This window comes from Moschus berezovskii, chromosome 7 (genome assembly GCF_049115385.1).
Source record: "Moschus berezovskii isolate FMDL1 chromosome 7, NW_MosBer_1.0, whole genome shotgun sequence".
NCBI lineage: Eukaryota > Metazoa > Chordata > Mammalia > Artiodactyla > Moschidae > Moschus > Moschus berezovskii.
The window spans coordinates 28108011-28122441 of NC_142466.1; the positions used below are offsets into that span (position 1 = coordinate 28108011).

Genomic DNA, 14431 nt, shown 5'->3' on the forward strand with positions numbered 1-14431 from the left:
CAAAAATCCATGGTTCAAGTACTTCTGCCATACTGCCTCCTCTTTTTTTCTGTAATGTGAAGTTGCCTATGAAAACAGAATGCGAAAGCACAATTTGGTCTTTATTCACAGACAATTCCCCACACTATCCTGACAGTAGCTGAAGTGGACAGCTGCACTGCACATGTGGTCCTAAAAGACCCTGAAAGTGGTAAAAAAAAAAAAAAAAATCTTTTCAATGGGAAGAACTTCAAGCTTTCACACTGCCTGGAAGTAGAGGTGAACAGAGGTATAAATCTAGAATGCGTCATGAGCGGTGACTAGCAGTTTGGCTGGATGGCCAGCAACTTGGAAAAAACATGAAGAAATATGATCTACAGAGGACGTATGTGGAAAGACCTCTCCAAATGGGTATAGATAAGAGAACATTTTTGTCCCACACAAATGTTCACCAAACAGCAACCTTAGAGGAAGAGACCTTAATAAACGTATGCACAAGGTAACTCATTCTTTTCCCATTCTTTTATTCCCATAATTGCTCAATTGACTCATGAAGACAATAATTATATAGAAATATGGAGCTTACGTATGGGCTTAGCAAAATGGATTTCTACTCATCAAGGCCAATTTGGCTAAAGTCATTGCTGAGTACCCAACCTGCCAAGAGCAAAGATCAACACTGAGCCCCTAAAATGGCCATTCCCTGGGGAACTAGCCAAACACCTGGTAACAGGTTTGTTACACTGAATCACTCCCATCATTGAAGGAGTGGCTCTTTGATCTCACTGGAAAAGACATGGTTTTGCCTCTCCTACCCTAGTGTTTCTGCTTAAATCACCATCTGTGGGCTTACAGAATGCCATATTCATCTTCACCGTATTCCACACAACATTGCTTCTGACAAAAAAAAAAAAGACAAAAAACAATTTTATAGCAAGTGAAGTGCAACATTGGTCTCAGTCTCATGCACTTCTCTAGTGTCATTATGTTCCCCTCATCCTGAAACAGCTGGCCTAATAAAATTATGGAATGGCCTTTGGAAGACTCAGTTATGGCACCAGCTGGTGACAGCACTTTATGGGGCTGAAATAATGTCATCCAGGATGTAAGAAATGCTTTGAATAAACTATAAATATGTAGTGATGTTTTTCCTATACTCAGAATTTAGGAGTTTAGGAACCATAGGACAGATATGGAAACAGCTCCTCTCACATTAACGATAATGATGCAAAAGCAACATTTTCGTTTCCTTTCCCTATAACTTTTTGGGGGTTTAGAAGTTGTACTTCCAAAAGGATAAATGATTCCACCAAAGAATATAGCATTGTACTGGAACCTAAGAGTACCACTGTCTACTCTGGGCATCTCATAACACTGACACAAGAAGAAAGGGTGAGGAAAATATTTCCAGAATGCAGGAGATCCTCCAGAGTATTGCTGAGTCTTCCCATATTTTGTGGTAAAAGTTAATGGAAAGCTAGAACAACCCAATAAAGACAGGACTATAACAACAGACAGGAATAAAGATTTGGGTCATCTCAACAAACAAGGAAACACAACTGACTTACACACTAGCGGAGTAGAGAGAATATGAAATGGAGAATGGGAAATGTTATAAATATTACTGATTTCATGACTAGTTGAAAACATGAGGGCACTGATAGGAGCATTTATTTCTTCCTTGCTTCTAAGTGTCCCCCACATCCTTACTGTAACATAAGATTTACTAATAGTGGTTATAACAGTACCTCAGAATGATAGGATATTCAATGGGGGTTCTGATTCAGTCAGAAGAGGAATGAGCATCCCTCAAACATGGGTAAGTCACTTTGTATCCTCTCTTATGAAGGGACATATATGTTTTCATTGTACAAAGAATTAATTTTAGGTAAAATAATGAACTATGTTTTACCTTTATTGGGAAGTAAATATGGTTAGTATAAGTGAGTATGAATGTCATATTGACAAGGGGTGCACTAGACTGCTGGACTTGCTGATCAACTGTAGTTGCAGGTCCGTCACCTGGTACCTGCTTGCAGACTCACAGTATTAGAAGCTGTGCAGAGGCATTAACTTCCTTTATACCTCCTTCACAACACCTTTCCTTGGAACCATTTGAGTGACTTGACATGCTAGATCTCACAGATTTCCTGAAAATTTCTACTTCTACTTCTCTTGAAAGGACCATTTGTCTACCCATACCAACACCTGGCAGATTAGTTAATAACTCTCTGATCTGCCTATGTCCTTCTACCAAACTTTATGTCGAATTTCTAAAATACCTCCCTAATTTATAAAATAACTTTATATCTTATAATATAAAATAATTCCCTAATGGTACCCTTTTCCTGGTTGAATACTGACTGATAAATGTAGCATAAACATAAAACTCATTTGCTGCTCATTTACTCCATATACCCCTCAAAAGAATCAAAAAAATAAAAACCCATGTACAATAATATATTATGAAAGAATGGCTCACCTATGAAATGAACAATCAAACAGCAACAAACTGGACCTAACATTGTTTATTTCTCTAGTGATGTCTGTCTTTGGGGTTCCAGGTTCACTAGAAGTAGATTAAATGCAATTACAGTATCCTTCTTTATGTTCCTCTAAATTCTCTATGTAACTTTTGCCTTCTATTCTCCTTACAGTCATTTTTGCTATATGCTGGTTCTTTAAACATTTTCATTTCTCCTACTTTTAAAAATATCTCTCATCAAACCCTACATTGCCACCATAGTCATTTAGTGTCTTATGCCACTTTGCTTATATCCCAAGTTTTAGAATCACTCTTAGTATATGGCACTCAGAACTGAACACACTACTTAAGCTAATCTCTGAAGAACTGATATTTCAGAGTACATGGCACCATCATCTCCCTCCTTTTACATACATTTTTTCTATTAATGTAACCTAAATATCAATTGAACTTTTAGAACAGCCATGTTACATGGTAATCTCACAGTACATTTACCAATAAATAACATTATTTTTTCTCAAAAATAATGAGCTTTTTTCCTCAAAAACTTGTTTCAAACTCAGGTCTCTCTTTCTTCTTAACTATGTGTGTACAGTTGATTTTTTTAACCCTAAGATCTTGAATGTTATATCAACTCATTGCAATAGGAGTTACAGTCTAAGAATCAATCATTTAAAATTTGATTCTGTCAACCGAAAAATCAGTTGTCATTCACACATGAGAGCGGTCCATGAATAAGATAACAATGAATTGTATATCTTTATTTCTTCATCTGTAAGAAGTTTTATAAAAGGTCAAGGACAGGATTCTAAAACATTTGCTGCTTGACTCAGATTTTTCTAGTCAACATTCTTTGGCACACTTGCTCAATTCTCTTTATATTTCTTGCTAACTATCAACATCTAGTCCATTTTTTATTGAACTTGTTGCTAGGATGGATTTTAACATTGGATATTTTTAAAAAACATTTTGACATAGCTGTTTGAAAAGACCACATTTGTGTACCTATTTTAAAACTATTAATGTTCTCATGAGACTACGTCATGTGGTCATTTTGACTTGAGGATACTGTGACAGTCTTAAAAAGTTAAAATACCATTTTTAAAATTACCAGTTAGGTAAAAATGAGAAATAGACATCTCCATAGTTCTCATACTTGTCATCCGATTTTCCCCTGAACCCCTCATCATTAGCATGGAGTTCAGAAAGGGGAAATGACAATGATTTTTTCTCATCTGAGTAATATTTAGTAAGCAAAAGCCAACAAAGTGTATTTTAATGTTTGGCACAGTTGCTCTGAAGTGTTACATCAAAACAGCTTCAATTTTACAGGACATGATGCCAAATAATTAAAGGTATAGCTGTGCAGTGCAAGCATCAATAATGAGATTATTTGGAGATGTGTGGGGATGGGAAGAATGAATCTGAGTGAGAACCTTTCTCCTAAAGGATGAGCATCTATGCTTAAGAATCAGGCTGCCCTGAGTAGACCTTTGACTTTTTGAAGCTGATGATGCTTCATCTCCTCTTGTGCTTGCCAGCATAATTCTATTTACACTGGTACATAAGCTTCTCTTTTATTCTGAAGGCTTTTTAATTTCAAAGATGAATAAATGTCTAAGGAACATGCATTTTAAAAAACAGCTGAATGGATAGGCCACTTTGTAAATAATTTTTTTTAGTTCCAAGTTCAGATAGGAATCTCTAGAGGGAAAGGTCTTAAAATCCCCAGGATCTTTTTGTTTCAGCAGAAATTGAAGGGAAAAAAAGCAGATTTTACTCACATGCTCTTCAGTTGTTCCCCTAACTCTAACCCATTTTCACAGAATAGCTAGATGACAGCTTACACCTTGAGGCCTATGCATTGAATCAGAGGAATTCCAAATGATCAACCCCAGGAATAGGATTGGGCGATAACTCTGATCCATAGCCATGAGAAAACAAGGGTGATCTCCACACAAAACTCCACTCAAGCAAACAAAAGCTTCCTCTTTGCCCACCTTTTTCACCATAGATCTTGGAGTTGTTTACCTCTCAGACAAATGGAATGGACTTGAAATACGACATGGAAATAGATATTCTCCTTCTTCCTTCCCATCCTTAATTAGTGGTTTAGGAGTTCATACCTCAAGCTGCATGGATGAGCATAAACCTCAAGATTACACAGAACTCACTGATGTACCAACACTGTCAAATACTGCCACCACTGGTTGGTGGATTGGTTTTGTATACATGAGTAACAGTCTGTGAGCAGCTTGAGGGCAGGTCTCATATCTTATTCACCTCTTTATCCTCTGGTCTAGCACAATGCCTGGCACAAAGTAGGTGCTTAATAAATAGTTGTTGAATAAACTGGTATTTTTATCTTTCATTTAATTCAGTCAGTGGAAAACTTGAGCACCTATTTATGTACCAGATACTCTAGGAAGCTGTGAGTGGACAAACGGGCATGAATCCTTCCTCAGACTTTATAGTCTTAATTGAAACTGGTAAAGTAACTTCCACTCCTAACAACTGACAATAGTATTTTAGCATAGGGATGGACAATACTACTGCCAAACCTCAATCTCCTCACATTCAAGTTAGTGGTTGGACAAAATGTTCTGTAAGATTGTTTGAGTTCTAAACTTATTGTAAAGGGTATGAAATGTATAAAGTACTATGTAAATTAACTTAAGTTTTAAAATTATAAAGCAGTTTTAAAAATTTGAAAACTGTTCCAAATGGATGTTCTCCCCAGTTCAAAAGGCAAATGGATACATGCACATCATCATATAAACCACATAAAGAATCCAGCAACTCTAGCACTGTTACGATGTTGCATCAGATCTCTATTGGATAATGTAACTTCTTTGAGAGCACATTTTACATTTGGTATCCTCTATAGGATCTTTTAAAATAACATTCAACAGATGAATTAATGTAGTGGAAATACCTTAAAACTCAAGAAGTATTCTAACCTGAATGGCATTTAGGAGAGTCAAGAATCCCAAGAAATTGTATTCAAAGCTATGTCTGTAAACCAACTTGCAGAGTTCTTTGGTTTTATCAGTCTCAAAGAGATCTACCATCCAAAATGGTTCCTTCATTTAGTATATATTAATTGAATATCAACTACTTGCCAAGCATTATACTATGATTTAGGCTTGGAATCTAAAACTTTTTAAATAAATAATGAATATTAACTATAACAAATCTTTATAAGATCTGCTTTGTCACATTCACACCATTAAAAATAATGCACACTCTATTACAATTTACATCCTAAATCAGTATCAGATTCTATGCAGTTATTTATATGATATTTGCTGGTAAAATATACTTTAGAAATATATTCTTATCTGGCTCAATGGAAAAGTCTAAATGATGATAGAACCAACAGAGTTTAAGTGTATAATATACAGATAGATATACAGATACACAAGTATATATAAACACACACATACATACACACATACACATAATTTAAGAAATCTTTAGTAAATAATGCTGTCAAATTCTTTTAACCATCTCTAATTCATCAACTATTTTACACCACAGCTGGGTTTCCATTTATTCCTAACAACAGAATAGAGCTCCAATCCTTTAAAAGATAAATGATAACATATAAAGAAAATTTCATAAAATTGTTTTGTTCTCAGGGACTTCCCACTGACTAAAATAAATAACTTTCAAATTCTCTAGATGGAGAACAAAAGTAATTTTAAAATCTCAAGAAAACCTTTAAAATTTAATGACCATTTTCCCCTTGGAAATCTTTTATCTCCTCAATGCATTAAGCATTATCTATATAGAGTCATTTGATATTCATATGAGCAGCTATTTAAGTTTTCTGAATAAAATGATTTTTACCTTTGAGAATGGCTGCCATAGTCTTGCCACAAATATATGGAAAAGGTTATTTCCCCAGATAAAAGCATAAGCCTACTTAAAGATTTAAATCCTTATCCTCATTAGATGTTCATTTTATAATATGAAAATTCAATATAGCATGATCCAAAATAACAATTTCCAAAAAATGGTTACATCATACTATTAGGAACCATTTGTATCTAATTTCTACACTCTACCAGAACTTAGCTGCAATTAGTGATAGTGGCCAGGAGATGGAGCATTCTCATTTCCTAAGATTTACTTCATAGACCTTTGTTTAACTCACAAAAAGTTTCCTTTAAACAGAAATGCTTTATTAATGGCACTTATCACCAATGGCAGATACGAATGAAAAACAAGGCATTCAGAAAAAAATAAGGACTTAAATTTCTCAAAAGTTTTACTAACTACTAATCACTTATATGTGAATAAAATACTTTAAAATACTTTGAATACCTTTTATCTCCCCTGTGTACAAGAAGCAGAAGGAGGAAAAGTTTAGAATAATATTTAGAATTACCTCAATTTTTCAATTCTTACTTCCGGCTCATTTTATATAATGCTAGACTGCTTCATAATGTATGTTATAATTATATGCTCCATTTTTTCAATGAACTAAAAACAAGTATAGTTTTAAATTAGGAATTTACAACTGATATCTTAGGGAGAAAATTCATTAAAGTAAAAATATCCCCTGAAATGGTTTTATTCAAGGCACACATGATGTTTAAATGTTTCTTTCACTTAATAAATGCTAAAGAAGAGTCTTTACATCCCAAATCTATTATATTGCTTGTAAAAATAATAGCATTTTTAAAGACTGATAATCCATTCCCATACATAGTGAACACGTTAATAGACATGAGTATGTGGGTTATAGTGCATGCTTCTAGAAACACTCCAGAAAGGGAGGTAGGCAGATGCATTACAGGTTGCTCTGATTTGGCCTGGAATACAGTCTGCCACCAGTTACTGAGTCTTTGATGGGAAGGTAAGAAGAATCCCTAATCATTCCTGAAAAGGCATAATCCAAAGCTGGCCTACAAGGCAATGCTGGTACCAACCCAGGAGTCAGATAGGGAGACATGAAACCAGATAGCCCTCTCCCTGGAGAGGAATATGCCAGTCGAAATGGACTGATACCTAGTCTAGGATTTAAGCTGTAGAGACTTGAATCACCTCCGTAAGAAGCAGAAGTAGTGTGAAGGGGAGAGAAAGCTGATTTATTTCCTAGAGTTCCAAAACCAATTCCAGCTAAACTAAAATTCGAAACTCTCGGAAAAGCTGTGTTTTCCAATGCTCCTGAATTTGCTAGGTCCCTGGTGTCTGGTTTGTGTTCTTTTCCATTTAGGATCTCTTCAATAGCTTGGACCACATCCCCTTTGCAGAACTGCAGAATGCCTTCTAGCCTGCTGCGTCTGTAACTTGGGAAAATCTTGCTAAGGATATCAAGAGGGTCTCTTGGTCTAGAGGACACAGTGGGATGGCTGGCTGTAGATTCAGTGAAGTCTTTGACCCACTCACTTTCATTTCCTGATTCCAAATCAGAGGATGACAGGGACCTGGGACTCTCTTCCCCTCCTGACTGCTCCCCAGGATGAAGAGACTGAATGCTATCATCTTTGTTTGTGTTTTCTGAAATAGATGACCTGATGTTTTGTTTTCCAGCGACATCATTAGACTTAGGAGATGATCTCAGGGTAAATTGATGGGATTTAGACCCAAGTTCTTCTTGTCCGCTCTGGCATGAGTCACATTTACTCTCTTTTTGTCCTGGGGAAGAGGAAAAAAAGGAATGAAATAAAGGGAAAATTTCCAAGAACAAAGTACTGCCCACTTATAATTAATGCTGGATAAAATAACTTCTTTACTCATGGTATATTAATAATACTTTTTATTCATTGTAAAAGATGTTAATGAACAAAAATTTTAAAATACCATTTGAAAATGCAGGTGTTGCAATAGTGGGAAAATTCAATTTATCATGTCATTTCAGGATCACAAAGTTCTATACTATACAAATGCTGTAGTTATTTAGGAATCAGAAGGTGAAATCTATTGTTACCCTCAAACTGTTAACACCAATATTTTACATTATTTGCCCCATTTAGTGATTCAAAATTTTAATAAATATTACCCAAGTTTTGTTGTTATACACATGAGGGCTTTTTTCCCACAGTGACAATATGCAAAAAGAACTAAATAAAACAATTGTTTAGATAAGAAATCAGAAAAAAAGAACAATCTTACTATTAAAATAAATATTCTATTTAATCACTAATGCTAAATTTCAAAAACTGGTTTTTTACTCACATTTCAGGTTCCAACTAAGGTACCTGAATAATGTGAAAAAATGGCAGAATTTTTCATTTCTGTTCAAATCTAAACCAATAATGACAACTGCTATAATACCAATCTCAAATCATATCAGAGTTTGTATATTTCATTTTATGTGAGACACAATAGAGAGTTGATATTTTTCATAATCCTCTGTAAAATATGGACTTTCTCGTTAAATCTCTAGGGAATATCAGTAAATGAGTTTATAATCAAATTGCTTCTAAAAGAAAATAATTTACAGCACTCTTTTCACTACTGGAATCTGTATATATTTTCAAAGTATCTTGTAAAAAATATTAGTCGTTTGCCTTAACTAACAACTCCCTTTCAACATTAAGGGAAATGTTCCAAAAACAGTTTCACAGAAAAATCTGATTTTCTACCTCAATATGTTGAGCATATGAATATTAATAAAACAAGACTATCTTTAAATACTTTTTGCAAGGTTAATGCCAGGAAAATAATAATAAATAATTTTTATTTTGATTTATATTTACTCTTAATCTATAGATGGAGTTTCTCTATTTCCATTAGAAAGAGTAAACTGTCAATGAGGTAATCAGTTTTACTGTCAAACTTTGTCTTCGAACAAGATTTATGAATGTAACAAAACACATATGACCTATAGCAATGATTTGCAATGTTCCTCTGTTTTCTCAAAGAGCAGTCCTATATTCTAAGCAAATATCTACAGTTTGCTTTATAAAATTAAATGTGTAAAATTTAAAACATTGAGAATGAAAATGCTGTCATTACGTCAAACATGACAAAGAAAAAGTGTTGCTTCTGCAAAATCACAAAGACTCTAGAATTTTCACCTTTAAATAAAACAATAAAAGTCATCTAATGTATAGAGATAGATTGGCATTGGTCTGCCACTCCATTTTATTTATAAATATGATTCACTACATATGAACCCTTGAACATGTAAGGTATCACAATTTCATCGCTATAGTAATTTTCATCTCTATAGCAATTTATGCTTGAAACACAATATAATGTAACGAAATACTGATGGCATCAGACTGTCTAGAAAATAAGCTGTCTTTAAAATACTGCAATATCGTTGTCATCTCTTTTCTCTCAACTCCTATGGCTGGTTTTTATCATTGTATGCTATGTATTATACTGTAGTTTTAGGGCACATATAGTTTTCTTCTTTTGAATATAATATTCTTTTGTGTAGGAAAATCTTATTCACCTCTGAACCACTGTTTATCTAATGAATAAATACACTAGTTTACTACAGTTCATGGATATTGTATAAGAGAAGGCAGTCAATTTAGAAGTGTCTTTTCAAAACAAAGAGGTCAACTGAGGCAAACAATAAAATTGATGATCCTATAAAACATCACCCCTCAAAAAAATCACATAAGTCAATGCCTAGCAGAAGGTTGAGAGTCAGATCTCACTGTCAATTTAATTTGCAGAATTTTAATTTTTGCTTCTTTTTATAGCAGTTTTGCTTAACAACTTTATTCTTCAGCCCTCCTTGATTTTTGATGAGAAATGTTTAAACTACATTTTGTCCACTGACACAAACTAGAACATGGACAAAAAGTGACATAGGTGAAAACAAAATCATATACGTCTTATTTAAGTAGAGAAAGAGTCTTTTACAAAAGTAAATGCTGTGATCTGTTAAGAGCTGCAATTATCACAATTCAGGGACGTTTTCTAATTAATAACTTAATACATCATTATATTTTAATTTCATATGATTCAACCTATCTTGGATTTATACAAAAACACCAAAATGACATTTTCATGCAAGTATGACCTACTGTAGAATTATGAAATTTGCTAAAATACAGTAAGATTTATGTTAGCATGAAAGGTTAATTTGGGATAACCCTAGTCAAAAAAAGAAATCTTTTTACTTGACATAGAGGGTGAAGGCAATTTGCAGTCAATAAATAAGAGGAAAAAATTAAAACTTCTTGGATAAGAAATCTCTAAGGTTAAGATCCCCAAAGATAAGAAATTCTTGAACTTTGAAATTCATATCAATGGTTTTACAAACCTAAATTTAGAAAACCTAAATTTCTTTCCTATGAGAAGAGGTAAAATTTCAGTTCAGAAGAGGTAAAACTACAGTTGGAAGCTAAAAAGCAGCTGAAGAAAAGAGGTGGAACGCTTAAAATTTTTTAAAGAGTAAAAATGCTTTGGTAGATTTCAGTCTCTTCCCCACTTCTAGTTGGTCTGTCCCACAGGTAAAGACTGTACTCCCAACCACAAGTGAGTTTTCCATGCAAGATCACATTAACTCTGGTTTTATAGCTAAAAAGAATACAGAGCAAGCTCAAAATGCAGTTTCTTTCACTAAGTTTTTCACTCATTCTTTGCTCTAAGTTCATCTCCTCTCACAGAGAAATTTGGGCACAAACTGCATTCCTAGAATGAGTTCCTCAACTGATCACTGGCACTACATTTTTTCATTTATCCTATCACCTAAGGGGACAGAAAGCCCTAAGGAAGTGAATGTGATAGGTGTCTAAGCAGTTTCCCAGAACTTAAATGCTTCTTTTAAGTTCTTTCTCGCCCTCCTCCATGCCATGGCTGCTTATTTCAAAGATTTTTTTCTTCCTCCAAAACAACCATTTTTCTTTTGCCAAGAGCAAATGTAAGATCTACTCACCTTGTTTTTCCTCTATATAATCTGGCTGGAAAATTTCGAAAACAGGGGTCGCCAGGCCACTGGCCCGTCTCGAGGCACTCAGTCCCAGGGCAGTCACCGTCGCAGGGCCGCTCGAGGTCGTCTGGGAAGTCTCCGTTCTGCTGCTGCCTCCAGATGACCGAGCCCCTGGGCCTGAGGGTCCAGGGTACAGAAGCCTTTGCAGCCCCCGAGCCTCGCTCTCTTCTTGGGCCTGCTGTCTGCGCAGCGCCACCTGTGCGGCCATGACACGCTGGCGCTCGGCGATCAGGGTGCACTTGGCACACGCGCAGTCCCGCCAGCGACAGAAGCGCTTGTGGCCCTTGAGGGCTGACACCACTCCGTGGTTGCGACAACGGGCGCACTTGGGTGTCCGTGGGTAGCCTCCGGCCACAGCGCCCACCCCTCTTTCCAGTTCGGCAGGCGGCGGGCAACCTCCGCTTACCGCGCTGGAGGCTGCCCTCAGAAAGAGGCTGGACGGGCGCAGGAAAGTTGGAGGAACAGGTATCCCCGGGGGTACCGGTAACGCCGGAGACGGGGGCGGAGGGGCCGCTACCACCAGTCCCGGGGCCAGGTGGAGCGGGCCGCTGCGGCTGCGGTCTCTACTGCCACACTGTGACTGCTCCATTTCCGAGAAGTGTCTGGTGAGGGTGGAGTTGCAACAGAAGAGTGCGCTGTCCGCAGCCAACCCTGCTGGGATGCGGGAGCCGAGAGGGCCCGCCTGGGTCCCTCTGCCTACCACCCCCACACCGACAAAGTCTGACACAATTCCCGCGATGAACTGGTACAACCGCTTCCCGGAGCTGGAGACTCTAAGGGGCGCAGAAGTCCACTGAGCCTCTTAGAGTCCCAGGGCGCTAAGTTAATGCCTTGTTCGCGCGCCTTCGCCTTCGGAAGCAAGAGAAGGCAAGACTGCAGAGGCTACCCCGCCCACTGGATCTACTGGCCAAGGGCTGAAACTGGGGAGGGAGGGCCGCCGCGGGACCTGACCGTCTGGGAGGAGGGGCGGTGGGAGACACAAGAAACTGCCCCTTCACACACACACAAAAGCCCTTTTCTCCCACTTGCTTCTCCATGAATTCCTCAATTTTTTTTTTTTGTAAAATAATCTTCTCTCCCTCCCCATGCCTCTTTGTCCTTCGTAAATTAAGCAAGATTTGAAGTTCTTTCCCCTGTTCCTAGCTCCTCCTACGAACGTTTGAAGATTCGAACATGGAGTTCTCCGTTTCTTTCCTTTTCCCAGATGAAGTGTTTAAGATGGTGTGTGTACTCAGCCGCTCAGTCTTGTCCGACTTTTTGCGACCCCATGGATTGTATAGCCTGCCAGGCTCCCCTATCCATTGGATTTTCTAGGCAAGAATACTGGAGTGGGTTGTCATTTCCTTCTCCAGTTTAGAATGGTAGCACGGTCAATATTAATGAGAAAGCACAAACAAGCTGCAAATATTATCCACACCTGAAAGATACCTTATTTTAGGGCCTTAGGGCAGCGTCAAAACAGTGGATAAGTATTTAAGGGACCTGATTCACGTTCAGAATCTTTTCATGCATCTGTTTATCTAGAGATGCAAATTCGGATTCTATATATCATATTTTGAAATATTATCATCCAAAGAAACCCTAGTGAATTTCTTATCTAGAACTACTTATAGGTAGCAATTGTGTTAAAACTTTCAAAAATACTTCACATTTCTATTGTAAAGTGTTGGGGAGGGTCATCTAGACTGTTCTTTAAACATGCTATCATTAACTGCATACTTAAAATATGCACTTAGTTTCTTTAACTCTAGGAAAATATCATATTGCTTTTAAACCAAAAGACAATTTAAAGTAGGAAAGTAAAAAAATAAAATAAGAAATAAAGCAGGAAAGTCATGAGTGTGTTCCTTAATGGAAAGGAGAGTTAGGGTTCTATCAGTTTTTCAAGGTAATATTTAACTGCCTTGACAGGCAATTCATTTTCTAGTACTAAGATAGAAAGTAATAATGAAATTTTTACCATTCCACCTTTTGACATCCAGAGAAGACATTGTTAATAAATCTGGGCTTTCCCTTACTGGCCCACTTCACACCAACACCACCATTACCATCCTCCCATATAGGCATCCTGATATTCTATCACAGAACTTCCGCACCCTTCCTAAGTATTAGAACTACCTAGGGAACTTATATAAATACTCTAAATCAAGTATTCTGATTCTTTTCCCTCTGAGTCTTTTAAACTCTCAAGGTCAATATTATATATAACCGCCACCTCTTGCGACGAGTTGACTCACTGGAAAAGACTCTGATGCTGGGAGCGATTGGGGGTAGGAGGAGACGGGGAAGACAGAGAATGAGGTGGCTGGATGGCATCACCGACTCGATGGACATGAGTTTGAGTGAACTCCGGGAGTTGGTGACGGACAGTGAGGCCTGGCGTGCTGTCGTTCATGGGGTCGCTAAGAGTCGGACACGACTGAGCGACTGAACTGAACTGAACTGAACTGAAAGTTTAGAATTGCCACTCTGGGAATTCCTAACCTCTGTGGAATCTATAATACCCAATTTTCTCAGACTTCTATATCTTTGCTTAAGCCATTCCTGCCTAAAAGCTATTTATTCCCTTATTGTGGAACTCACATCAAATGTATGAGTAATGAGTTTTCAGGGCTATATGGATCATTAAAGCACAGTGAATTACCTAGTGAGAAAACAATTCTTTTTTTCTATTATTTTTTAATGATCTTGATTACATAAAAGAAAATGCTCAGCTTAGTATAAATATGACTATATTTGTTAAGCCTTATCAATTATGCTTCAAAAAAATTAAAAGCACCTCAACAAGTAACACTGTTTACCTGGAATTTAACACTATTTTTGTTTTTATTTTATTTTCAGTTATCTTCCAATTATAGCAAGTTATATTGATTTTCATCCAAATAAGTGAAAATAATTCTTAAAGTAAACATATTTAAATAAAATGTGTGTCTATTGAAATGGAAAATGACAAAATGTGTGAAAGACTAAAAACAAACCTTGTTGATAAAAAAAAATAAAGGAAATTGAAATAAATTGAGAGAGAGACCATTTCCATGGGTCAGAAGACTCAACATTCTTAA

General features: G+C 36.7%; 1 protein-coding gene across 1 annotated transcript; it reads right to left on the reverse strand.

Moving 5' to 3' along the window:
- Nucleotides 1-263: 263 nt before the first annotated feature.
- On the reverse strand, nucleotides 264-12186 carry DMRTA1 (DMRT like family A1). The gene is made up of 2 exons (XM_055428139.2): nucleotides 11316-12186; nucleotides 264-8110 (listed from the first exon to the last, which is right to left on the reverse strand). Exons 1-2 carry the CDS (start codon nucleotides 11956-11958, stop codon nucleotides 7263-7265), a joined length of 1491 nt encoding a protein of 496 aa, XP_055284114.2. The 5' UTR covers nucleotides 11959-12186; the 3' UTR covers nucleotides 264-7262.
- Nucleotides 12187-14431: the final 2245 nt, after the last annotated feature.